This window comes from Melanerpes formicivorus, unplaced genomic scaffold (genome assembly GCF_026170545.1).
Source record: "Melanerpes formicivorus ecotype bairdi unplaced genomic scaffold, bMelFor1.0.p_v2 SCAF_14, whole genome shotgun sequence".
In the NCBI taxonomy this organism is placed as follows: Eukaryota; Metazoa; Chordata; class Aves; order Piciformes; family Picidae; genus Melanerpes; species Melanerpes formicivorus.
The window spans coordinates 9,520,076-9,547,533 of NW_027142366.1; the positions used below are offsets into that span (position 1 = coordinate 9,520,076).

General features: G+C 45.3%; 1 protein-coding gene across 2 annotated transcripts; it reads left to right on the top strand.

The window, feature by feature from the left end:
* The first annotated feature begins 429 nt into the window (after positions 1–429).
* On the top strand, positions 430–27,381 carry ABCC6 (ATP binding cassette subfamily C member 6). Of its 2 annotated transcripts, XM_068146864.1 has the most exons (31): positions 430–484; positions 1,498–1,674; positions 2,002–2,127; positions 2,759–2,896; positions 3,931–4,056; positions 4,616–4,677; positions 5,445–5,576; positions 6,156–6,368; positions 7,125–7,302; positions 7,719–7,880; positions 9,347–9,439; positions 9,989–10,192; positions 10,800–10,946; positions 11,663–11,750; positions 12,038–12,107; positions 13,703–13,829; positions 14,301–14,477; positions 14,919–15,086; positions 16,287–16,470; positions 16,951–17,014; positions 17,517–17,637; positions 18,741–18,948; positions 19,989–20,299; positions 20,954–21,153; positions 21,819–21,945; positions 22,508–22,609; positions 23,313–23,459; positions 23,937–24,095; positions 24,335–24,501; positions 24,965–25,159; positions 25,707–27,381. In XM_068146864.1, exons 1-31 carry the CDS (start codon positions 431–433, stop codon positions 25,813–25,815), a joined length of 4,536 nt encoding a protein of 1,511 aa, XP_068002965.1. In that variant the 5' UTR covers position 430; the 3' UTR covers positions 25,816–27,381. The 2 variants fall into 2 exon arrangements, with proteins under 2 accessions (XP_068002965.1, XP_068002964.1); XM_068146863.1 differs by lacking the exon at positions 430–484 and having other exon boundaries at positions 1,370–1,674.
* Positions 27,382–27,458: the final 77 nt, after the last annotated feature.

Sequence of the window (27,458 nt, forward strand, 5' to 3'; positions counted from 1 at the left end):
CAGGGGCCCCTCCTCGGGGACTGTGCCTAGCTCGTCAGTGCCGCTGCTCCGCGGCGAGGCGATACGGCGGTTCCCTGGCTGCCCGCCTGTGGACGGAGCTGAAGCGAGGGAAAGGCGTAGGAGCTCTCGACTCCTGGCCCCATGCCGCTGCTAGGGGCTCCGCTTCGGCGCGCTCCGGCTGCCGGGCTGCAGTAACCCCGAAGTATCCCCCGGAGTTCCTGGCCATACTCTGGTCTTCGCCCCCAGCCAAAACGGGACGGGGCACTTCGGGGCTCCCACCAGTCCTCCCGACGCCCGGGCAGGAACAGGGCTATGTCCCGCTGGAGCTGTGGCGGGACCCGGGCCCCCGAGCAGGGGGTCTGGGTCACAGACGGCCCGCCCCCGCTGGCCGCCGAGCCGCGAGGCCCCGCCCGCCAGCTGTGCGGCCGCGATGGCGGCGGTGGGTGCGCTGTGTGGCTCCCGGGAGGGCTCGGCTGGGCTCTGGGTGAGTGAGTGAGTGAGTGGGCACCGCGGCACCGTCCCGCAGCCGGGCTGCCTCTTTAGTGGCCGGCCACGTCAGAGCTGCCCTGAGGCGAGCAGCCCGCGGTAGCAGCAGACGGAGCGAACGGTGGCGGCGGCCAGCCCCGGGCCGTGCGCGGGGTGTAGGGGGTCCTGCTGCGTGGGGTCGGGAGAGCCACTCCGTGGGGCAGCACCACCCGAGCAGCCACAGGCCGGGCCTCTGCGGCCAGCGTGGTACGAGCGAGACGGCAGTCGCACTGTCAGGGGGACGCGAATTGCCTTTGCAGGCGGCTGGGGCTGTGGACTTCGGCTCCCAGGGCCATGTTTTCAAACCCCAGGGAGCAGCGCGGTTCTTTACTCAATTGCAGTAAACTTGCCGAGAAGTGCGCTGCAGGAGGGGCGTTGCGATCAGTCCTTTCGTTGTCTTCAGAAAGTGTCTGTTGAAATGCCTTTGAAAAGGCAATAATGAAGGGGTCAGTACAGCCCCACCTACGTTTCCATCCTCACGGTTGTTAACTCCCCCTCCTCCACCTCTCTCCATCAAATTATTCATTTCCCTTAGCCTTGCTCTGCAGACACCGTGCCCCTACGTAAAGGACTCGAACCACCTTCCCAAGCCACTGCCTCTTCTGATGGTTTCCAAACGCCAGTACCACTTATTTCCAAATTACCTTTCCTCGTGCCACAGTCAATAACTTACATTTCCTCTTTTTATTCTCAGGGGTTGTGACACACGATACCCTTACTTTGATGTCTTTCTCTTTTCCAGTGTTTTTTCCCTCTCTTGATGCTTCTGTTCCCTCCAGAATATTGCTGTCGAGCCCTTCCTTCTCAATCTTCTCCAGCAGCCACTCTGCTGCCAAATGTTTTTCACATGTTCAAATGGAGTGCCTCTCACATTATAGTAGCTTTCAGTCACAGCATGAGCAGCTTACATTTGCTGTGAAATTCTGCACAAGTCACCTTTACTGTTGCACATTTGTGTTGGTTCTGTGGCAGGACTGGAACCAGACATGGTATACAAACACCCCAAGATTTACGTGGTGCTTTGAGAGTACAGTCATTGCTTGGATCCCTTGTGCCTATCTCTGGATCTGTTTTCCTTTCTACTATTTGTATCTTCGACATGAAAACAAAGGCTACATCAGGATGTCCTACATCTTCAAAACCAAAATGGTAAGGGTGGAGGATGGAGCCTGAACTTTGATGCAGAACTTCGTTTTCCTGAATCATTAACTATCTTCTAATGATCCATCTCTGTTTGCTTTGATGTTTACTTAAGTAAAGTCAGGTCAGTATAAATCAAGTAAAGTTTGAGGAAGAGCTGTCATAAGATCTGTACTTCCATTTGGTTCCCCATTACATCCCATAATGCTCTCCTTTTCAAACCTGCTCTGCACCTCTCCAGTCTTACCCACAAGCCTGCTTACAATATTCGGGTTGGTAGATCATTCCATCACCATATCAGTCCTCTCCAACCCATGTTTGCTGTCTCTGCCTCAGGTTCTCGGAGTCACCCTGGTAACACTGTGCTTTTCTAAAGTCTTCTTCATACTGTGGGAAATAAGCCAAGGAACCCCACGGGCTCCAGCATTCCTCCTTAGCCCTGCTGTGGTGGGAATCACAATGGTAATTCTTCCTTTGTTTTGTTTCCGTGTGGCCCAGCATACTCCTCCTGGGATGAATCTTGCACTGCCTGTGTTTCTCAGTGTCTTTGAGCACAAAGATAACTGATGGGCGAGGAAGACTGGAGACGTACTTTGTGAGTTTCTGCTGTGTAACACAGCAGGGGTTTTGAGTTGGGGCAGATGACTGGGTCTAACACTATGGTACCTGTGGGCACAGTACACCTGGCAAGAGCTGTAGTGTTCAGAAAGAGGCTTCACAACAAGAGGGCAAGATGTAGTTTCTCAGAACCATGGTATGTCATTTAGTATGATTTAGAATGAAATGGGATCTCAGCCTAAATGCCTGTCCTCCCTTCCTGTCATTGCATCTTCACAGCCTAGGTTCTCCCAGGCTGTTTGGCCTCCTGTGGTTTTATTACTTGCCCTTTCTGGAGAGACATTGTTGAGCACAAAACTGCACACAATGCTTTCTTTGGTTTTAGCCTTTGGGAACAGTAGTGCAGCTCTAAACATCTTGAAATGTTTGGGCAAGAAACTAACTGATTTGTCTTTATTGTATCTGTTAATGCAATAATTATGTTTGGCACTCCATTACCAGCTATTTATCTAGACAAATTTGTGCTTCCTCACAGACCCTTGCCATGTACCTTACCCAAGCTGAAAGAATGACAGGCATCCAGTCCTCAGGCATCCTGTTGATTTACTGGCTTCTCTCATTCATGGCTGCAGTTGTGATGTTTAGTTCCAAAGTCCAGCATGCCCTGGAAAGAGTAAGTGAAATCATGTACATTTAACATGCAGAGGTACGAAGTCTCTAAACAACAGGGCTCTCTTGGTCTCACTGGTGTGAGGTGGAGAACCCAGTTCCCCTCTTAAGATAGATACTGAGAAATACAATTGATGGCTGCCATCTCCATTCACATTAAACCTTCCAGTGCCAGCAGAGTGTGGTTTCCTGAGAGCTTGGCCGACTTTATATATGTGAATGAAAGCAAAATGAACATAAAAGGCTGCTAAAAATGCCAGGGTTTGTGTCAGCATAAAGATGTTGATAATCTAAAATACCTTTGTCTTACTGGAATGCTTGTGGAGAAGTGCTGGCTGGATTTAGACATCTAAGAGTTACTGTCAGTAGCCAATTTGCTCAGGTAAACAGTTGTACCATTCCATCACAGCAAGGAATAAACAAAAGTTTATGTTACCTGTGTGTTTAAGTAACAGAGGAAAAATATGTGGCTGCTAGACAAAAAAACAGTTGGGAAGTTGCTTGTTCCTGCTGTGTTGAGTGATACTCAGGCACCAGGTGTCTTGTAGAAATAACACTTTGTCACTTCTCGCCACCAGAATACGGTTCCAAAAATATTCCAGCATTTTCTTTGGGTTTTCTTATTCACAAAATTAATTACAGTGCCCTTCATGGAGCCCCTTAGACACAGCATTTGTAATAAAACCTGGCAGCTGCTTTATTACATCAACAACTCATCCCAATAGGGGAGCTAGAAGCCTCTATCCCTCATCACAGACAGGATTCACTGAATAATGATGCACTGTATATCTGACTTGACCAGACTGCCTTACAGTAAAATCATCACTGTAAACAATAAATATCTTCATCATTTAGCATTTTCTTCTATTCCAGTTTCAGGAGTTAGGTAGCTTTACATTACAACATGTAAATAAATATACCTCATGCTTCAAACCAAAACTCAGAGTTTATGGCTGGTAGGACATGAGAAGCTACCTTTCTCCACTAATTCTGTGTGAAGGTTCTTACCTCAATCTCAACAGCATTTCTGTTTTGTAGGGTTTCCTGGAAGACCATTTCCACCATGTTACAACTTACCTGTATGCTAGCCTGGTGCTAGGAGAACTTGTGTTATTCTGCTTAGTTGATCACCCTCCCTTCTTCTCTAAAGTTGTCAACAGTCCTGTAAGTATAGCATAGCTTTTCATTATGCATTGCTTCATTGCTCTAACAGGACATTAAATGTATGGGGATACACAGGAACATAAGTATCTGGGAGACATGCAGCATTCTGTGTGAAGGCCAGTGGTTTTAAAAGGGAACTGGAATTTGGAATAACAGTACTTAAGTCTCAAAACCTCCAAACTTCTTCTCTCCACACTTGTGTTCATTTGTATTGAGAGCAGTGGACAAGGCTCATCTTCCTTCCTGATGCTCTCCTGTGCAGCAGTAATCTGTTTGAGGTGTGAGTGTGGCAGAGCTCAGTGCTTCAAAAAATAAACCCCCTTGGCTATGAAGAATGATGTTCTTTGTTCCTCCACCTGAGATATTACTCAAAGCCTAATTCTTCAAACTGTCTTGATTCCATTGATCCTTCACAATACATTCACACAGTCAGGGTCAATGAGTGGGGGAGGGTGTAACTTTTGGATTGCTTTTCCTGGGAAGAGAGAAGGGGACTATATTTATCTGGGACATGCCCTTTTCTATATAAAAATATCACCCATCTTTTTCCTCCCATCAGAATCAGTGTCCAGAAGCCAGCACCTCTTTTCTTTCCAAAATTACATACTGGTGGTTGTCTGGGTAAGAAAACACAGAAAAAGACATGTTTTTCCTAGAATATCAGGAAAGAAAACAACACCACATCATCGTAAGAGAGCATAGCTGACAGCCAGTAGGAAATCTCAGCTCTCAAGTTAGCTTATGCAGTAAGGATTTAAATTCCTTCCCTGGAGACTTGAGGTGTTCTCACAAGATCAAATGATAACCAATTCACACTTTTCTCAAAGCAGTTCAAAACAGAAATGTTGTGAGCCTGGATAATTCTCTTCCCCCTTCCAAATATCCTTCCAGTGGCCTCCCAATAGAACTCAACAATCTTAAAAGATGACTACCCCAACTACAGCCTTATCTGCCTGCCAGACCTTCCTATAGCAAATGCTGGGGAAGGAGAAAATAGTGAATGAGGATACTGGCCCAGCCTGCTGCTCAGCATTCAGAAGTAAAACCATTGCATACCTTGGGCCTAGTGTCCACTCTGATAGAGCCTCATCGGTGTTTCACTGAGCCACAGAACAATTAAACTGAACTTTGTTCTCCACTGCCCAAGACTCAGTAGAAATTAGGGCTTACTGGCAAGTCCTGGTTATGTTGGCAGAAGGCAGCCCAGGAATTTGAAACAAACCTGCTGTTTCTGAACATTCATATTTATTCTAGGAAAGGATATTTATGTAAGTAAGCCCCTAGGTGCTCATTGTGGAGCACAGACTTAAAGCTCATCTGTTTGGAAAATGTTATATGCACAACAAATACTTCTGTGCTTGCCTTACAGCAGTCTTTGTGTTCTCCAGGCTTGTCTGGAAAGGCTACCAGCAGTCCCTGGGGGTGGATGACCTGTGGCCAGTGAGGAAAGAAGACTCCTCTGAAGAAATTGTTGCCCAGGCTGAGAGAGAGTGGAAGAAGTGTCGTAATGGAACCCAGCAGTAAGTGCTTGGTTTAGAGAGTGTCATGGACTCAGCTGGGCAGTTTCTTTTTTGCTTCTAGATTCTGTGAACAAATAGGCTCAAAGGTGCTGCTGTGCCATCTCGGGACAGGCTTTAATGCCCTCCATTCCTTACAGCCATAGAATGTTTCAGCATGTATTCAGGCTCTGAACACAAGGTCTGCTAGGTGCTTCCTATCTGGACAAGAGAATGGTTGAAAGATTCAGTCTGAATTATTTGTCCATTAAACAAGAGGTAGAGAAGGACAGTGCACATAAAGTGGTCTAAATAATGCTCTGCTGAGAAAACCTGGGAGTCTTTACTCCTCAGTGGGTGAGTACTCAGTGAGTGAGTTCCTCTGTGCAAAATTTCATTTGAAATGTTGAAGGCTGCTGGAGAACAGCCTGCTGTGCACAGAAGCACAGAACTTCAGTCTTCAGTGAGAGGAATCATTTTTTGATGAGCTTCTCTGCTAGCTATGACATGAAACACAGTGTCAGGTATTTAATGAATACTTGCAAGCAAAAGATCCCCAAGCTTTCTCCAGTTGCAGTTAGTTTTCTCATTGTCTTTCTTCAGAAAAATGGAGTCTGCTACATTTAAAAAAGAACAGAAGAGTGAAACTGGCATAGTAGAAACCGAAGAGACAGAAGTTCTGCTGCAGCCAGAGCAGAATCAGAGCAAGCCCTTACTGAAAGCATTTTGGAGCATGTTTGGAACACATTTCCTTCTCAGCACTGTCTGCTTAGTTGTCTGTGATGTCTTCTTGTTCTCTGTCCCCAGATTACTGAGGTATGTACATATTTAGGATGTCTTCCTATCACAGGTACAAGATTGCTGCCTATCACAGAGATGTATATGCCAGCACCCACAGAGGTGGACACACAAACACCTTTTGAAATCTATGCTGATAAAAGAGCTGGATTATCATTTATGCCAAGCCCACACTCAGCAGGAAAAAACCTCAAACCACTCTCTGAATCTGTGCACACTATCTCCACTGCTGTATTCCAACAGGAGAAAGGACAGGCTGCAGTAAGCCTTTTGACAACTTTCCTAGAACAGAGCGTGTTACTTGATGGTGCTACACATCACATCATTTGAACAGGCTGTTAGCCACTTGATATAGTCCTAAGGCTTCCTATTCCCTAATTAAACAGCACCTTACAGTATACTGCATTAAACTATACTTTCAAAGGCAGAATCGCTTCCTAATGACTAAAAGTAGTTCTGGAAACATCAACAGCTTCCTTAGATTCTGACTCCTAATTTGCATATTTCTGACCAATTCATGGAATTCAGGAGCCATCCTTAACACTGAACATGAGGTGTCCCCTGAGAAGGTTCTGAGATCAGAGGTTGCTTCCAAACCAAGAGTGGCTAAATGTCTGCAGTCAGGATATTATAGGATACAGTTTTTCCAACTCAGCTGCTATTTCACTGATAAACATGACCCACAGAGAGAGAAATCCCTGGCATGTCTGCACTTTTGTCTGCTATTTCAGCACTTCTACATGGAGTCATTAACATGTTGCTCCTGTCTTGCAGCCTTTTCCTGGAGTTCATTGAGGATCCAGAAGCACCTAGCTGGCATGGTTACTTCTATGCCTTCACTCTGTTCCTCTTGGCTTGTCTCCAGACTCTGTTTGAACAGCGATACATGTACATGTGTCTTGTTCTGGGGTTGAGACTGAAAACTGCAGTGACAGGGCTTGTGTACAGGAAGGTGAGACTAGCTTCCTTTTCAGCTTCAGTTTTTTTCTGGCCTGACATTAATAGTTACAACATTGTTGGTACATGGTTCTCAACAGTATCGAGGGAGATGGTGTTAGAAACTACTTTAAGGATGTGATGCTGTGCTGTATTCATCTCTGAAAGATGCTAACCCCTGAAGGAAAAGCCAAGCAAAGGAAAGAGGGAAAAGTAATGTAAACTTACTTATGCTGTGGATTATGCTCAGGGAAAGGAGTAGGTTCTTCACCTTAAAGTGTAGTCCTGGATCCCAGGCAACAACATGTCAGTACCTAGGATTAGATAATTTTTCTCCCCCTTTTTTCTTTCTTTATGAGGAAATGAAAGTTGCATGATGATTTGGACCCAAGCTGTTGTTTGATGACACCTTTGCTTTCTTCTCTGTCCTAGATCCTAGTTCTGTCAAATGCATCAAGGAAAGCAGCAACAGTAGGGGAAATTGTCAATCTGGTGTCTGTTGATGTCCAAAAGCTAATGGATCTGATTGTCTATTTTAATGGAACCTGGCTTGCTCCTATTAGGATTATCATCTGCTTTATCTTCTTGTGGCAGGTAAAATATGGGGGCAGTACTTATCAATCCCATTCTGTTCTAGGTATCTAAGGAAAAAGGAATTTTCCTAACTCTGCTGGTTTGAATAAGCTAAAATTGCCAGGTTTTTCTTAGTTCTGTAGCTCTTCTTTTTATAAGGTATTCTACCTGATCCTTCCTAATCCTTCACTTCTGATGTGTGTATTAAGCATTCAGTGCTGTCTCTTTGAGGGAAAAGATTGAGTATAGCTGTTCTGGGCTGACTGGTAAACTTTTGCCTCAGATTTTCCTCTGTCATCCTCTGCCCAGTGCAGGCTGAGAGTCCATTTCCAGCTTCTTAGCATCATGTCTGAAATGGTGATTTGACATCATTCATCCTGAAGCCTGATTACCTCAAGATCAGTGAAGCAGTTTGAAACAAAGATATGGTACTAAAAAGGAGCATTGGTACATTGAATTCCATAGATACCAATCAGTTGAGCAAGGAGAGAGCAAAACCTGAATCAAATAAAGAATGATGAAAGATCCTTTTTTTTCCCCACCACCCCTTAATTGAATTCATGGTATTTTCCCCAGCAGGAAAGAGCCCTAATTCTTAGTCCTGGTTTTTGGCAGCACACTAAATGGAAGTGTCAACACTACAGAGATAGTTGATTCCTAGGAGCTTTCCAGAGGCCTTTGAGACTTTCTTTTGCTAACCAGGATGGACTATTCCTCATGCCTGGCAGGATGTTACAACCTTGGATAATTAGTAGCCATCATGTAGAGAGTTGAGGATTCATCATTCCTTTTCCAGTGATGTTTACTAGCTGAATGTGGTTGTCTGCAGTTGGAGCATAATTAACATTTTGTTTGCTAGTTTGCTAATAGACCATTTATGTGGAGAGTGTTTGCATCTCTGTGTACAGAGAGAGTGCTCACCTCTGTAGCAAATGCAAGCAGTGTGTAGAGAGCTATCAGTAAACCCTGAGGAACAGGCTCACTTTTGAGACACAAGTCAGTATGAGCCCTGGTGTCCAAGGCATATGGTGCAGTACAAATCTACCATTTCCTCTCACTGGCTGATACAAATTCAGACAAGCTGAGCTACTTACAGTGCAAGAATAGCTTGATGAGGGGTTGGGGTTGGTTTTGTTTTGGGTCACTGGCTTATGCCAGCCAGAAGATGTCCTCCTTAACACAGCCAAGAACAGACTTAGTTGAATTGCCAGCATGCTTTGGATGGCCTTCAGCGCTAACGTAGTTCCTAAAAGGGAAGCAAATAAACTCAGAAGGGAATGATGACAGGAGTTATCCTCCTTGGAGAGTTAACAAACCATAGTGCTCTGAGAGCACAATTCCCAGGAAAGGCAAAGGCAAGATTAAGGTGTTACCCATGAGGGATGTTAGGCATAAATTCACAGAAGAGGGAAGGTGAGCAGGGGAAATGGAAAACAGTTGGTTCTAGTAATCCCCAGCTCTTCCTCTTCCCTTTTCTCTCCTGCCAGCTTCTTGGGCCATCTGCCTTGACCTCCATTGCTGTGTTCCTTTTTCTTTTGCCTCTGAATTTCATGATCACCAAGAAGAGAAGTCAGTTTCAGGTACATTTTGCTTCATAAAAATGAAGTGGTTTCCTGACTGGATTTATGCTACTTTTAAATCTAAGTTAAAGGCTGCCATGCTCTTCCAGGAGAGGATCACATGGAACCCAAGGCTTCTGATGATTAAATGATTATAGTAGGCATGCTGGGAACAGGGGGGAAAAAAGCATATCACTAACATTTGACATCAAGTGATGGCTTAATATTTATTATCCATGCTTACCATGACTGTCTGAAGGACTATAGGTTTTGAAACCTGTAAAAATTGACTGAAGTTTGAGTAAGCTTTTGCATGTTCAATCTTTTACCTTGTTTGCCCAACCTTTCCTGTGGTTTTAATAGATGAACAGTAAAAATAAAGCTCTGAAGATGAAAAACAAAATACTTCCCAGCCTGGAAGATTGATAAGCCAAACAATACACACAGATTAACTGCAGGGAAACTTGTTCAGAATTCAGAGGCAGGAATAAGGTTGTTTTTTTCCCCAAAACTAATTGCATTGTTAAACATACAACCTATGAAATGATAAAATTCAAACATTTATTACAGGAGACCCAGATGAAATATAAAGATGAGCGGGCCAAGCTCACCAATGCCATTCTCAGTGACATTAAACTAATCAAACTGTATGGCTGGGAGAAAACCTTCATGGAAAAAGTGCTTGGTATTCGGAGGCAAGAGCTTCAGGCCCTAAAAAGATCTCAGATTCTCTTTGCAGCATCTCTAGCTTCTTTCCATTCATCAACTTTCCTGGTGAGTGGCTCCTACACAGAATGTGTCTTATTCCTTCCATTTCTCTTTGTGTTCCTGTCTGGACAGATTTTTCCTGTGGGACAGCCACGGGGATATCTGCCATGGGGAGTTGGTGGTCTCACAGGAATTGCTGAGCTCCAGTGGGATAAACCAGACAGATGTTTATGCTGCCCTAACAGTTCCAGAGACAAGTCTGCCGGCCTGGCAGCGTGCTCCAGGCAGCCTGAGCCTGCTTTGCAGGAACCACCCGAAAGCCTCCAAGCCAAAGAGAGTTCCTGGCACAGTCAGCAGCTGCAGAAGCCACTTTTGCACTTAATGTTGCAGTTCACCATGGGTGTTTTCAGTGGGAAATGGCTGTGTTTTCACCTTGCTGTGGTCACAGCACCAAAACTTCCTTAAAGCAGAACAAATGTCAAATGATTAGACTTGGGTTTGACCCCCAACATCCAAGAATGTTGCCAATGATATTTGCAGGGTCCCATGAATATGGAGGATAGCCTGATGTAAGTAAATGGGTTCCAGAGTCTTTAGGAAGGGCCTGTCACCCTTGAACCATTCTCTTCCCCATCTGAAGCAAATGGTTTGCTGTTCCTTTGCTTCCTTTCAGATTGCATTTGCCATGTTTGCGGCCTACACGCTGGTGGATAGCACACACGTCCTGGATGCTCAGAAGGCCTTTGTGTCTCTGACACTGATCAACATTCTCAACACTGCACACTCCTTCCTGCCCTTCTCCATAAATGCTGTTGTCCAGGTGAATTGCAGCCTGTGGTCCATTCTATTTGGCCCTAAGTGGGTTTTGCTTTACATATCACCATTGACAAATAAAGCTAAACATTTCTTAGGGCCTTGGGCTTCAGAAATGACTATTTGATTGATCTTGTTAAACAATGAAGTCTAAGGACAGGCAGTTAAAGTAAGTTACTTAGTACTGGTTTTCAGCAAGTTTCCAGATATGGACAAAAGAGTGACCAAGGAGACCTCTGGAGTCTTTTGGGACAAATCAAAAGAACCATTACATCTTGGAGGTGCTCCCAGTTCTGGTTTTTGTCACAGAAATCAGAACAGATGGATCAAAATCTCCATGGGGGATCAGTGGAAACCCTGCTGGCTCAGGCCAAAGGGAAAAGCAAGTTACTGTCCAGTGAGAAACTGGGAAATTAATTTCCAACTTACAAGAAGACTGTCACAGCTCTTCAAGTACAGATCAAGATAGATTGCAGGATAAAATGGATAGAAAAGCAACAATTTCACTGTGTGAACAGAAGACACAAGGAGGAGTATGGCTAAGCTAAAGGGAAGCAGAGGCAGTGTACAGAAGGAATACTTGCCTTTGTCCATCTAAGCCTACAATATCTGCATCAGGGTGCCTAATCACCAGTTCAAGTGGGTCCTCAAGTTGAGGCTTCACTTCAGGTTTTAGCTCCCTTCCTACTCTAAATCTCATTTTGGTGTGCTGCTTCACTTCAGGCCAAAGTCTCTTTGAACCGCTTAGCAGCTTTTCTGAACCTGGAAGAACTGGACCCAGAGAGCTCCACTCAAAGCATTTCTGACTGTGGTGAGCAGTTTTGTTAGCCTTGTTGCCTTGTAAGAGGAGTAGCTTCCATTCTTCAGCTTCCACTCCCAGCCTGCCATGCCTGACCCAGAAGAATGTTTGCCCCTCACTGTCACATTCTCTCTCTCAGGTCTATTGATTTCAACAATGCACTCTAATCTTGTAGTTAATTAAGCCTTTTTTCAGCCTTTTCTGTAATTCATTGCACACTAACACACAGTCACCTAAACAGGGATGTTTCTGTACCTACCTTTGAATTTACAAGTGGTCTATTTCTCCTCATATTTTAGCAGAGGCAAGCATCACCATAAGAAATGGGACTTTTTGCTGGAGCAGAGAGACTTCTCCTTGTCTTAGAAGGTACAGACTTACCCTTAGTCTTCTCAGTTCTGTAGGTCAAGGTGGATGCTGAATGAACTAATTCCTCAGGGTCTAAGTGAAACCAGTGTGGAATATCTAGAGGCTTCCAAGTTTGCTTCATATTTAATGTTAAATTCTGATAATTATAATGTCTTGCTTTTATGCCTGGGAGCACATCAGTGGGAAAGTGCCTGTATCTGGATGATGCCTTAAAATACAAGGAGACTGCTTCCTTCACACAATTTGCTTGTCCAAATATGAATATACAGAGGTAAAATTGATGGCATGCAGATACATGGCAGAAGACAGTTGGTGCTAGTGTTTCTGAAGTCAGCTCACTAGCAAAATCACAATAAAGCCAATCTTAAAATGAAAATGGCAAATGCAGCAAATGATTACTGTAATTCCAGTGCTTCAGTTTGGTGGTTTATCTGTATTGTTCAGGGAATCATTTGATAGCAATAAAAATTGTAAGAGAAACCATACACAACTTCTATTGAGAAGCTTCTCTGTCTTCAGTTAGAAGGCTTCGTTGTTTGCTCTACAAATGGAGAAAGTTGCAGGCATGCATTTAAATTCACAAGTTCAGTCATACTGTATCAGACCAAGGAATTTAGCTCAGGAGAAATAATAGTAATGCATCAGGAGAAGTGTGGCTAGCAGGTCGAGGGAGGTGATCCTCCCCCTCTACTCAGCCCTGGTGAGACCCCACCTGGAGTACTGTGTCCAGTTCTGGAGCCCCTATTACAAGAGGGATGTGGAGGTGCTGGAGCATGTCCAGAGAAGGGCCACAAGGATGATCAGAGGGCTGGAGCACCTCTCCTGTGAGGACAGACTGAAGGAGTGGGGGCTGTTCAGTCTGCAGAAGAGAAGGCTCCGAGGTGACCTCATTGGGGCCTTCCAGTATCTGAAGGGGGCCTACAGGAAGGCTGGGGAAGGACTTCTCAGGATCTCAGGTAGTGACAGGACTAGGGGGAATGGAATGAAGCTGGAGGTGGGGAGATTCAGGCTGGATGTGAGGAAGAGGTTCTTCACCATGAGAGTGGTGAAACCCTGGAATGGGTTGTCCAGGGAGGTGGTCGAGGGCCCGTCCCTGGGGGTGTTTAAGAGCAGGCTGGATGAGGCTCTGGCCAGCCTGATCTAGTGTGGGGTGTCCCTGCCCATGGCAGGGGGGTTGGAACTAGATGATCCTTGTGGTCCCTTCCAACCCTGAATGATACTATGATACTATATATGACAGAACTACAGGATTATTTCAAAGGACACTGCAGTTTTAGAGACAAAATGGTTGAAAAGTTGTCAGGTTCAGGAATGTTTTATCTCCAGTGTTTTGGGCTAGTTTGTCTCTGGAGTGGGGATGTGGGTCTTGATCTGGCTTTCACACTCTGGTAGAGATATGAATGAAGATTTTCTGGTTGGAGGTATCTTTGAAGGGATGAACCCTACTTTGCCACAAAAAGTCAGTATGATGGGAAGGGTAACCCAGTGCAACTGAGCTCTCAAGCATGAAATTAGAGGGGTTACTACAGGACAACAGCATTTTCTTTTCAGACAGTATATCCAAAGTGATTAGGCAACTAATCTTCTGTTTATAGGATAGATCTCACTGTGTCCAAAGGCTCCTTGATTGCTGTAGTTGGCCAGGTGGGTGCTGGAAAGTCCTCCTTGCTATCAGCATTACTTGGTGAGCTGGAGAAGACAGATGGCTGTGTCACTGTCAAGGTAAATTTTCCCCTCGGCATTTGCTTCTGACGAGGTTGTCTTTAGGAACAGTAAGTTACTAACCAAGGCATCAGTTACTTGATGAACATCCATTCATTGCTGAATTTAAATCCAACCTGCATTTAATTATCTGAAGGTGCTTAAGGCCTCTTGGAGGAATCTGGCCCTTGGGAATGGGAACTAGAACAGGACCTCAAAGATCCAACTCTATTTCCCAATTTGACAGTGAGCTGAGGTGGCAGCCTGGTAAATCACGTCCATGTACTGGCACCTCTTTCTTCCTATGTAAGATAATGATCATTGAGAGCAGACTTGTGTTTTGCAAAGCCCTCTAGAGACCTGTGAAAGTGATGATCACTCCAGATATCTCTGGGTCTAATTGGAAGAGTTTTTCTTCAAAGATAGGTTCCCACAATGGCAAACTGAGCTTACAAAAAGGCTGCTATTGTTCCTCCATTCTCACTTCTGTAGGACACCACAGCTTATGTCCCCCAGCAAGCCTGGATACAAAATGCTTCAGTGGAAGATAATATTCTTTTTGGGAAGGAGATGGATGAAATGTGGTTCAGCAGAGTGATAGATGCTTGTGCACTGTGGCCTGATTTGGAGAGCTTCCCTGCAGGACAAAAGAGTGAAATAGGAGAGAAGGTACTGGCTTAGAATTCTATTGTGGCCAAGTTTTCCTTGAGTAGCTACCACTTCAGGTGTCCACTTAAAACACCTACAAAAGGATTGAACATGCAGGAACCAGCTGCTCAGTAACTTCTGAGAAGTCAGGCCACGATTTAATTTGGTCTGGTAGCAAACCTGGTAGTTTACCTAATTAGAAATATGGGAGATGCTTAAGAAATGCAATACCAAATAAAAAAATACATAAATCCAGGTGATTCTTGGCTTCTCTTTTGCAGAAGAGTTGGAATTGCTCAAGAGAAATCTGCATCTCGGGAGTCCTATTGGGAGGGAGGGAGGGAGAGAAGGAAGGAAATGCACTGAGTACAAAATAAGGAAGTCAAAGCTCAGTGTAAAATGGAGCCAACACTTCACAAATATGCTGCAGCTCTGAGATAAACTGTCAGTACATTTTTACAGGGAATAAATCTATCTGGAGGGCAGAAGCAAAGGCTGAACCTTGCTCGTGCTGTGTACCAGAAGGCTTCCATTTACCTACTCGATGACCCCCTCTCAGCTGTCGATGCCCACGTTGGACAGCACATTTTTGAACATGTTCTTGGACCCAACAGCTTATTGAAAGACAAGGTGTGTTATAAATCCTGAACTGTAAGGGACTGCAAAATGTACCTAATTATCAGAGCCTCTGAAACATTTCCAGGAATGTGGGCTCCTCACTTTGTCAAAGGCTTCCAAATTCTTCTTTGCTGGTGGCAGCATGTACTCCTGTTAGCATCACGGGAAGTCCACACAGCACATGGAAGTCCTACAGTAAATCCCACTGAGGAGGAAAACTGAGAAGTTAGGTTTTCCTGAAAGACTTAATTTTACAGCAAGTTTATTGTTCTTTGCTCTTCCATCAACATTATCCCTCTCCCTATTTGAGACTTACTTGTAGTCCAGCTAGAAAGAGCTGTGGGGTCTCTTCCGACTCACTGTATCTTACCATGTCTGATCTCATCACTTAGAAATAGTTCAGTGGCACCTTTACAGTTCTCATCACCCAAAAGTTCTTCACTAAATTAATCTTAAACACTTCCATTCTTTTTTGCATTAGTTGCAGTTTGCTAAGCCTTGGCACTTCTGTCAAGCAGTCTGGAGAATAAATGTGGGTATGAGAAGAGATGCTAGGGCAGCTCTGCTGGTTTCAGAGTCAATTCTTGATTCAGTTTCACAGTGTAGAAGGAAAATGAGTAATTTCCTTCATTAGAAAGCCCAATTAAAACAGACATGTCTGAGTACAAATACCTTTCTCTTCAAGTGGATTGGTAGCAAATATCAGAATGTAATTATTGTATTGAAACAGACTGACAAAGAAATAATGTGTCAAAGTTAAGCAGCAGTCAGAGGGTTTTGCCATGCATTACAAATCCAGACCATGCAAATTTGATATCTGAGGGAAGAGATGCTTTTCTTATGGCCTTTCCTACATGCAACTATCTGTGCAGATCTGCTCAGCAAAGGAGCTGCACTCGAACTCTACTCAGGGTGATGAAGTCTTCAGGCACAGATTTGACTCTGAAATAAATGCGACACACCCTCCAATTAACATCCTTCTGCTTTAGAACCCCCCACACCCCTCCTCCCTGCTCCTGACTTCTGCACTTTCAAAACAGACACAGAGTTGCAAAGATAAACTTCATCAAGGAGACAGAAGTGATAAGAATAAGTAACCAAAGTATCTGCAAGTTAGCAAACCTAACTCACCCTGAGTACCTGTGTCTGCCTTCAGAAGGCAGCTGCCCGCTCGAGCGAGCCATTACAATTGTTCCCTCTCTGTTCAAGCAGACTCGTGTGCTGGTGACTCACACAGCCAACATTTTGCCTCAAGTGGACAACATTGTTTTTCTGGTGGATGGCACAATCTCAGAAATTGGTTCCTACCAAGAACTTCTACAAAGAAATGGGCCCTTTGCAGAATTTCTCCATTCACACGTTACTGCAGAAGAGAAGGCAGGCACTGCTTTTCCAGGTAACACAAATGAGGTAGACTCATTCTTCCCAGGTCCAGCAGTCCATTGTTGCCTTAGTATTGTACTTAACATTAAAGAACTGGGAGGGAAGACTGCTGCTGAAAGTAATTGGGAAGAGGTTGAAAAAAGAATAAAACTGGAAAAGCCAACCTTGCATTTGTGTTACTATAGCCATTTAAACCTGAGATCAAATCACAACCAGCTGTCACTCTGGGGAAAAATGTCTCTCACATTGGCTGACTCATCACCTCCAAACTGGCTCTTGAATAAGCAATTCCATCTGACTAGACTGACCATGCAGGAAACTGAATTACCCCCTAGATGTGCTATCTTTTTCAAATCTCACCTTGTTACTCCTCCCCTCACAAACAATTCTTTGTAATGAGTCTTTCTTCTGTATTACCGACCTCTCAAAGGCTATACAGGATAAAAAGGGATTTTAAAGCATTTAGGAAAAAAACAATGCATTTCTTTCACAGCTGTAGGAGACACCAAAGGCACCATCACCTCCAGAAATGGTCCATCACAGGACAAACTCTTTAGGTAAGCTTAAAGCTGCCTCAGACACTCAAGAATGTGCTCCAAAAAGTCGATAGAAGCCAACCTGCAGGCTCTTCCTGTGTATGAAACTGGTTTGGAACTGAATCTGTAAATTAATAAGAACAACAAAATAGCAAAACTAGATTAGGTGAGAGGCTACTCTTGAAGGTGGTGGTTACTGTAATGTTTTCTCCATATCTCATGGGGGGCCAGAATTTCTTCCAGAGCTCAAGTCCAAGGCATACTGATGCATTTGCCTGCTGTTCCCTTCCCAGTGAGGTTGAAAGGCCTGGCTCATTTCAAACCAGCTACAGCCAGAAAAAGCTTAAAGCCTCTCTTTGCTAACTGCTTCAGAGAGCCCAGTCCCTGTGGCAAATATGGACAGTAGTTGGGGTCAGTACCCTTCAAAATAGGCATGAGTGTGGGGATGGATGGGTAAGGAGATCTAGCTTTGAAATACTGCTTTGGGCTAAAAATGGAAAGGACTTTTGTTTTCTTTATGAAGTGACAATTCAGTCAAATCTTCTGCTGTGGGAAGGAAGACCATTCCTGGCAGTGAAGACTCTACCACTGCTGCAGTCACTGAAGGAAGGTTAACAGAAAGAGAGAAAACTCAGCACGGCAGGGTAAGCACAGCACTTTCCTGTAATGGCAAACACACAACCAGGGGGTGTTGCTGACCCACTCAGGGCAGGCAGGTCAGCTCGCTGCCTAAATTAAAGCAGTGCAGCTGCAGGGAAGTCAGATGAGCTGTAGAAGTTTGCCCTATAATTGAGACCAAGTCATTGCAGCATTATTTTAAGTAGTACCTTGTGTGCAACCTGTATCTCCCTGCACGCCCCAATTCAAGCACTGGTTCCAAACAGGAATAATGCATGTACATTATGGAGAGAGAGGGGGCAGGAAATTAAACCTATGACCACTTGATGGGAGGGATCCTGATTTAAGAGTTGACCTGAAGGGAGAAAGTGCACTGAGGGAATCAGGGCAAGCTGATGGTAGAGAACAGAAAACAGGGAGGCAGTAGATTACAAGGGATTTGTAATCTTGTGTCTGTAGACAAACGCTTGAGCCTGGTGGAAAGGGGCAAAGAGGCACATTGGTGTTCTCATATTGCTCAGGGGAAACAACTTGAAAGGCTGAGGCAAGGTGGGTACTGTGAAAGGGGAAAAGCAGATACAGGATTCCAGCTGGGAGCTGTCAGGAATGGATGAGGTGTGTTATTCGGGGAACATGGTAGCAGCAGCAAAATAGGGAGGAAACAAGTAGCTGAGGCTACACACTGGTGCTGGGAAGAAGCAAGAGTAAGAAGTTACCCCAAAGGAGGCAGCTCTTCCCCTAGGGATACACAGCATTAGACAGACGAGGATCCCCTCTCCTGATCAGCAGATACCCATCCAAGCAGTCAGTGAATACATCCTAGCTCTCAGAGAATAACTGTGAGTCACTGCCCAGCACAGGAAAGCTCCTGTGCATTCCACCACTAACCCAAGCCCACTGCAGTGAGCTTCATCAATTGATCATAGTCATTACCACCATGAATTGATTCAGGTATGGCTTCATTATTCAGCCATGAGGAAAAGAATCAACATGGTTGCTATAGCTTGTGACATTGAACCAAGCTGATAAGCCACCATAATCATTCCTTGCTTTGCAGCTGCTTTTCCTTGCGAACAAGCTCAACCCTCCCAACCTCTCCTTCTGTTTCTCCCCATTTGTGTTCCTCTAGGTTAACACTTCTATTTATGCAGCCTACCTGAAGGCAACAGGCCTACCTCTATGTGCATACATCCTCCTGTTGTTCACCTCTCAGCAGGCTGTGTCCTTCTGTCGTGGTTACTGGCTCAGCATGTGGGCAGATGACCCTGTTCACAATGGGACACAACAGCACACAGTGCTGAGAGTTGGAGTCTTTGGTGCACTGGGAGTCATTCAAGGTTTGATTAACTTGCTCACCTAATTCTTCTCTGTGTTTCTATCTCCCTTTCCCATATCTAGGATGTTTTCTCACAATATAAAGTGCATACCCATTGGCTCTTAGCTTCCTGGGCTTTTGGCACCAGCCCTAAAGGTTTGGCATGGGACCCAAAACTACAGGCTGTGACGCACAGAGAGGATTTCTAAGGGATCTGAACAATATTCCCAGCGTTACTGCCTGCAATTCTACTTCATGGTATGCTAGAGGTGGCCTCCTGTGTCTTTCAGCAGACCATGATGAATAGTGCCTTCCTTTATGCTTCCTGCTGGAACTGCATGACCTGAGCCTCTAAAAAGCTTTCAGCAATGGAAGAACTACAGCATTGTTTTTCTAACCTGCCCTTTTATGTCCAGTATCTTCTGCATAGCTTTTTTATTATCCCTTTCCATCCCTCCAATGGAAGTTAATCATATCAAAAAGCCTTCTTCATGCTGAATTAAATCTTGGGTTAGGTCTTTTAAGTGTGAAGAGAGAGAAAAAGAGGAACTTGAGGAATTCTCCATTTCTTTAAATCCTTCCCTTTCTAAATGGCCAGACCTTAGGGTTGTTCTTTTAAAAAAAAAAAGGGGGGAGGAAATAAAGATCAGAAAAAAAATATCTGGAAGGATCTCAGCCCAAGTGACAAAAGAGTGAGAAAGTTTTGGACACGTGGAAAAGAGTGGGAAGGGTTGGCAACCCTTCACTGCTAACAGTGACTCTGTGGGCAGGAAAGTGAAGACTGAGTAATTCACAGTAATGCCAGCCAAGGTCATTTTGTGAGGACTAAAGACTTTGTCCTGCATGGTTAAGGTGCTGAATCCAGGGCTGGCAGTGTTGCTTAGAGGTGTTTCTGCCCCTCTACATTACCCTACAGAAAGGGGAGTTTACTTTGCAGTGCTGAACCTTAGCTGGATTGTTACCAAAGAGCAAGTCATGTCCTTTCACTAGAGCCACAGTCACATGCACTCCAAGGTGAGTTTGTTGAGGCCTTGTAATGATGATTATTTTTTTATATTACAGCCCTTGGCAGATTTGTCTCCACAGCTGCAGTTCTTCTAGGTGGGGTGTTAGCATCACACAAGCTGTTCCTGCAGTTGCTGAAGAATGTTGCTAGATCCCCAATGGTCTTCTTTGAGCAAACACCCATTGGAAACTTGCTGAATCGCTTCTCCAAAGAGATGGATGCTATAGACTCTGTCATCCCTGACAAGCTGAAGTCCTTGCTGGGTTTCTTGTTCAACTTGCTGGAGATCTACCTTGTCATTCTAGTGGCTACACCGTGGGCAGCAGTGGCTATAGTGCCCTTGACTGTTCTTTATGCTGCATTCCAGGTAGGAGCTCGTATCAAAATACAGACAGCAGAGGCTGACAGAGCATGGCTTTGTCCCTGCAGAAAGCCTCCATCCATTTTTTAGGTGCAGAGACATGCACAAACTGGTTTCACAAGAATAATATCCATGACCTCAGCCTTCCAAAGCATGCCAGAGACCTCACAAAGAGGCTTATGCTTTTCTGATGTCAAATCCCAGCTAGAGCTATGATCCTTGTCTCCATTAGTGTAAATGCAATCCTAAGACCAAGAGCATTTTTTCCTTTCCTCCTGAATTCCTGCACTGCTTATCAACCTATGCTATCCCTTGGGCTCTGAAACCTCAAATGTTTTGCCAGCAAAGGCTGAGCATGAGGGAAGGACAGGTAAGGGTGAAGGTACTCCTCTGTTCTCCCTCAAACAAAGGGCTGTTCTGCAGCAACAGTAAGTGTGAGTGTAGAAGCTGTGAGTTCAGGGTACCTTGGCTCTTTGCCTTAACCACAGGGTTATTCTTAATGAAGATGGGAAAGAACACAGGCAGGAACTTTACCTGCACATTAGGTTTGGAACACTGGAACTGGATGTACAATTGCACTTAGTGAAACGCCTTCCTAAGCCTGTGGATCACCACCATGGAGGCATAAACCTAATCACTTCCAATTTCCCTTTGTACCAGCACTTCTACGTTATCACCTCCTGCCAGCTGAGACGCAGAGAGGCTGCCAGCAGGTCACCCATCTACTCCCACATTTCAGAAACATTCCAAGGGAGCAGTGTGATCCGTGCTTACAAGCACCAGGAGAGGTTTATTTGCAAGACCAATTTCCTGGTGGATGAGAATCAGCGAGCATGCTTCCCTGGAGCAGTTGCTGACAGGTACCAGTCTGCAGGGTCAACAATCCTGACGGTTTCATCTCACCGCCTTGGTGAGTGGGAATAGCCACTCTTAGGGCTTGGGTGGAGGTACACAGATGAGATAGTGGTGCAGAGTGTTTTGGGACTAGGGGAGTGAGCCTCTTTCATTATCACTTGCACTGCACCCCTCCCTGGCAACGTGCCCCTCACACAACCAATATGCTGCCAGCTGTGTGGTGTGGCTGGACACACACAGCTTGACAGACTGCTGGAAGTATCACTTGGTGTGCAAAATGCAGCGTGCTGCAGTGCACAGCTGGTGAGGCCCATCATCACAGGACAGAGTGGTACAGGCAGAAGACATCAGACAATACAGCCAGCAGCCACCAGGCATGAGTGAGGAGTGTAGAAGTGGGACATGGCAGACTGGCTCATCCAAGAAACTGGGTGTTGGCAGGCCTTGAAGCAAATCCTAACACAGACTATAATCCAACTGGTTTGGACAGACTGGAGACATTCATGAGCTCCAAGGTGGCTGGCTGTGAGCAATCAGGGTGTGACAAGAGCTTTGCTGAACATCCTGTACCCCTGCAGCTCCACAACTGTTTTGCATATTAATCACAGTTTCTGTTGGGAGTAAGAAAGAGGCCACCCAGCACCAGCCCTGTACTCTCCTCCTCTTGCAGGTGGCTTGCTACAAACCTGGAGTTTCTAGGCAATGGCATTGTGCTGTTTGCAGCACTATTTGCAGCAATGGGCAGAACACATCTCAGCCCAGGAACTGCTGGCTTCTCCATTTCCTGTGCTCTTCAGGTAACAGCACTGCGGTAATACCATGGCTGTCTTCCATCAAAAGACACTTGCACTGGCCTTCCCAAGACATCATTAACTATTTCTGTGGCTTTCCAGATGCCCTCCCCTACCAAACCCTGCTGTTGTTACTGAAGGCCAAAGCATGTGGAGCATGACCCTGTAGAGCATGAACCTCACATGCACCAGACATCTTTTTCCTCCTGCATCTGGACTCCAACTCCAGCATGCTCTGAGCAACTGAAGCAAGGTCTTCAGCATCTGCCTGATCTGCTTCTAGACTAGCTGCACCATGGCCTATGAAATAGCTACATTATTTTTTAGCATCCCAGTCAGTAGCTTTTAATTCTCTGCAAACCTGCTGAGAAGCAGCTGGGCAGGCTCTTTGAAAACACAGCTTTACAAACTTTCACAAGCATCCAGTTATTGTTTAGCCTTATAAAGGACAATTTCTGAAGTAATTGGCTGAAGAGGAGCTCTATGTATAAAGACTAAGTACCACATCCCTTGCATGTACAGGTTAATACTTCTTTTACCTGCCCTAATGCTGGTTTCCTTCTGCTAGATAACTGGTGTTCTGAACTGGATGGTGCGAGCCTGGACAGAACTGGAGAACAACATTGTTTCAGTGGAGAGAGTGAGAGAATACTCAAGGACTCCTAAGGAGGTAGTAGATAATCAACTACTGACCTTAGTAGCAGAGGCAAATATCCCTGCAAATTCAGGGTAACTTCTATTCCACCTGGACAAACCCCCTAGTTCTCCCCTTCTGAGAGGCCAGTTATGCTTCCTTTCAAGAACTGCAGCATTTGGAGTTTTTCCCCAGCTGACCTGGCTTCTTTCCTAACCTCTGATCATCATTATTTCCTTGAGAAAGTTAAGCATTAGATTGCCATTAAAATAGCTTCACTTGGTAACTCTCATGGAATGAGCCCTGTTTTCTGCCCATATTTGGATTATGTGTTTGTTACACCAGTTCAGATGCAACTCTGATAACTGATGGCTGCAAGATAGCCTCCTAGCCACTAAAAGTCTCCAGTGCAGTCCTTTCTGCTCCGTAATCACTAGAATTATTTCTCCATATGCTGCCCCACAAGCCTACTAAAGGAGGCTTTCACTGTCCTTTTTATAGGGGCATATAAATCTTTTTTTATTGAACCACCCAAAATGGCAGAACTCTGACTTTGCCTCAAGTAGACAAGTCAGCCTTTGCAGTAGGAAAGTCAGAGGCTTTTTTAACTTCTGGAAACAGTGAACAGGTTGGAGGGATTTGGCACAGACGTCTTCCTAAGCTCCCTGACCAGTATGGCCACTTGATTTGGAAACTGACATCAGCTGCATACCCTTGCTCTTTGCTTTCATCCATTTAGGCACCCTGGACCCTGAATGGTGAACTTCAAGGTCAGGTTTGGCTCACTGAAGGAAGAATTGAATTCAGGAACTACAGCCTGCGATACAGGCCACAGCTGGAGCTGGCCCTGAAGCAGGTCAGCCTCACCATCAATGGGCAAGAGAAGGTGAGCAAAGCCACTCAAGAACCCCAGCCTGTGAGCAGGGCTCTGCAGTCAGCACATCTGGGCAGGTACACCAAGGTGTGGTGTGAAAGCCCATCTGTCACACTGCACACCTCTTCTAGCACTGCTGCAACATTAGACATTCACCTGGCTGGCATTTCATGTCACAAAGTTAGCAGAGCTACAGCAAAGGAATTTCACTTTCTAAACCCAGTGTCACCTCAAGGCCCTATTCTAGCTGCTAAGTCTTGTAGTTAATTTTTCCAGATTCCTGTTCATACAAACCCATTACAAACTATCAGTGATTCCCTTTAAGCATGTATTGCTGGACTATGTGGATCCTGAACAGCCTTGAAGATCTGATCCCTGCAAAGCTGTCTCTCTTTTCAGAAGTCCAGGAGGACAAACCTCTCTTGTAGCTCCAGCCACAGGAAACAATCAACAACATCAAAACTAAAAGCTTTCCCTTGTACTTCACAGATTGGCATAACTGGAAGAACAGGAGCTGGGAAATCCACTCTTGCTGTGGGACTGCTGCGATTAGTGGAAGCTGCAGAAGGAGCAATCCTAATTGATGGACTGGACATCACTCAGCTAGGTCTCCATGACCTCAGAACCAAGATAACTGTCATTCCCCAGGTAGGACATTAATTGCCAAAATACCTCAGCAGTGTTTAAAGTCTTAATACCTAGAAAGAGTTCATAAAGCTTCTGTGACCAGAGGGAATTCAGACATTCCAGTTTGGAAACAATCTCTATTCCATGCAAGTCTCCTCTTCAATATAACTGTAGCCCCAGAGCTGCACCTAGCAGGGAAAACTGGAGAGCTCATTTCAGGAACTGATTTCAGGAGTTGTTTGTGCTGTCTCTGTGCTCAGGATCCAGTTTTGTTTTCTGGCTCTCTGAGAATGAATCTTGACCCATTAAACCGATACACGGATGCAGACATCTGGACAGCTTTGGAACAGACTCAGCTCAAGACCTTTGTTGCAGATTTGCCAGATCAGTTGGAGTATAAATGCACTGACCAAGGGGAAAATCTCAGGTACCTTACCTACAGGAGGCTGTGGTAGGGCAGTGCTAGCCCATGGGGTTGGGAGAACAGAGCTAGTGGGGCAGGCAGTGTAATTTGTTTAAAACAAGCATGTAAAGATTTAAGCAAAAAATGGTGCCCAGACAGCAAATTGCTGCTTTGGTGTCCTTTTTAACAGCATGAAATCTAGTCACAGGACACCAGGTGGAAGTCCTTTGAGACAGAATCACTGTGGCAGCTTGTGTTTCTGCAGTACTTACAACTCTGGAATCCTGTTCCAAGTGCAGATCTCACGGGTGCCACAGTTATGCACTCCATTTGCTTAGGTGGTTTCATGCTGTCGCCTGCAGTGCCACCAGCCTCAATCACCCTGCCAGGGAGAGGGAACAGGACTCCATTCCTATTTTCATCACATGTATTCTGACTCCAGGGACAAGTGACTGCTGCTCTCAGTTTACCATCCCTCTTCTTGCAGCACTGGTCAGAAGCAGCTGGTTTGCCTGGCCAGAGCACTTCTTCAGAAAGCCAAAATCCTCATTCTTGATGAGGCCACAGCAGCAGTAGATCTAGAAACTGATTTTCAGATTCAGACCACCCTGAGGACTCAGTTCAAAGACAGCACAGTGCTGACAATAGCTCACCGGATAAACACCATCATGGACTGTGACAGGTAAGCTCTTCAGCCACTTTCCTGAGGAAGGCAGGCACAGCCAGCCTGCATCTGCTGGACAAACCACAGTGAAGAGCAGAGGGATGCAGGCACAGGCAGCCTGTGTCTGCTAGACAAACCACAGTGAACAGCAATTTCATTTCTGTCCTTCTCTTGTCTAGCTCTCAAAGCTTTGCTCTAGAGACTGTCAGAGCTATCTCAAATCAGCTAGGCACCAATGGGATAATGGAAGGTCATTTATTCCCATGTGATGCATTTCAATGCTGGATCATACCTATTTCCCCCAATCCCTGTCAGCAAAACCATGGCTACAGCTCTCTGCCCCATCATGCACAAACTGGAGTAAGCTCCAGGCTGAAATAAACCCTACTCCAGTCTCAGCTGCCAAAAAACTCTCCTCCCACAAACGCAGCTGTTTGCCAGCTGAAAAGCTGCTGGACAGCTTGGTTAATTAGCAAGCAAGTACTGAACTTTCTTTTGGAAATCAGTAAGTCTACCAGCCTGCTGCTGTGTCCCCAGGCTCACTCTTCTCTTTTAACATTCACAGGATTCTAGTCTTGGAAAACGGTCGGATAGCTGAATTTGACACTCTGGAGCACTTAGTGGCTCAGAAGGGACTGTTCTACAGACTGATGGAAGAATCAGGCCTTGCTTGACTCACTTGAGGTGTATCCCATAATGCCACCACTACCAGGAACAATTGATCTCATAATTGAGTTATGTTGGTTTCGGTGTAAGGTGCCTGACACTCAACCACACCTTGTTTGAGCCAGACCCACAGCAAGCAGATGAAAAGGGATGATTTGAGATACCTGGTATTTCCAGGGGCAACTTAGCAATTCCATTCTCATTGTGTTTCCAGATACCAAAATCTCACTACTGTGTTGAACAGAAGCCAGTCACTTAAATGCTTGGTTGTTTTTATGGTGTAAAAGCAAAGAGCCAGAAGAAAATCTTCACAGCCTTTCAATGTGTTCTATAGCTGGAGCCCCAATACACGCTGAAAGCAAACACAGATTATTTTTCAAAGCCAACAAGATCTTATGGACAGCAAGAATTTAAGTAGCAGCAAGCAAGCTTACCTGTTTACATCTTCTCCTAAGTTCCAAGTAGAACAAATTTGCCAGTGTCTGAAGGAGTGCTCACCTGGGCACTGTTCTTACACAGATGGGGACACCAAGGCAGCAGCTCAATCTCATCACCTGACGTGCACAAACTTTGGGGGAGTAGGGAAGAGAAAGTGGGAGGCCACTAAGCACAAGAGCAAACAGCTGGGAGTCAGAGCCACTCCATCTCTTTCCTTGTCAGCTTTGGAGGAGCCCCAGGTGACTCATGCTGTGCAGAGGGCTGACAGCGTGCCTGGAAGAAGAGACCCAGCTTTAGACATGGGCTTGCTGATGCACGAGAGAGTAACTTGGCTGGCAGTGGGCAGCAGTTCCCTCTGCTTGAAGGCTTTGACAGCTCTGCTGCAAGATGCTGGTTACTCACAGCAGGGCAAGTCCAAATGCCAACACCAACATTTCCAAATGGAATATGACCACAAAGAATCTGTTGTAGGGGAAAGTGTCCTCCTCTTATCCCTGCAGCATGACAGTCTGGCAGATGGGGAAGGTAGCAGGGACTTGCCTGTTGACCTGGTGGTTCATTCAGAGTTTTCTTCTTGAGTGCAAGTTTAACTGCTGCATGGGCAACCCTGGTGCTGCAGAGCCTCTGGCAGGATTCCCTTTCAGGCTTTACTCCAGCAAACCAAGACAGCAGCTGAAAGCAAAGCCCCCTCCTGGGCTTCCCAAAGTGCCAGGAAGCTGTGGTCTGAGCTGTCCCCAGGTCTCTCCTCAGGAATCACAAGATGACAATGTGACAAACAAATCACACTGAAACACTCAGTGTGACTTTTGTTAATGAAATAAAATCAGAATCAAGTACTGAAATTTGTCTCCTCAAAAAAAAAAAAAAACCCTAAGTAAATATAGTATAAAAAGGAATCCTGAGGGATTGGATGAGAGAGTCCAGACTGGCAGGAGTCAAAGCAGCAAGGTACAGCAGTTTCCAACAGCGGCTCAGCTGCCTCTTCCCCCAGGTGAAGAGTAGGTAACAGTTTGAGGACAAGTGTCTAAGATATTGAAGGTCAGTGCCTGCTACCACACTGGTGCTCAAGTACCAGGAAGGAGGCAATTTTTCCCCCTCTACTTTCTCCAAACCTCACTCTGCTAGTCTAAGCAGGACCAATCATTTGTATTTCCAAAGCAAACCCCTGGCTGACACAGCTAATCCTTTGTCAAATACCAAGCAAGACAGGACA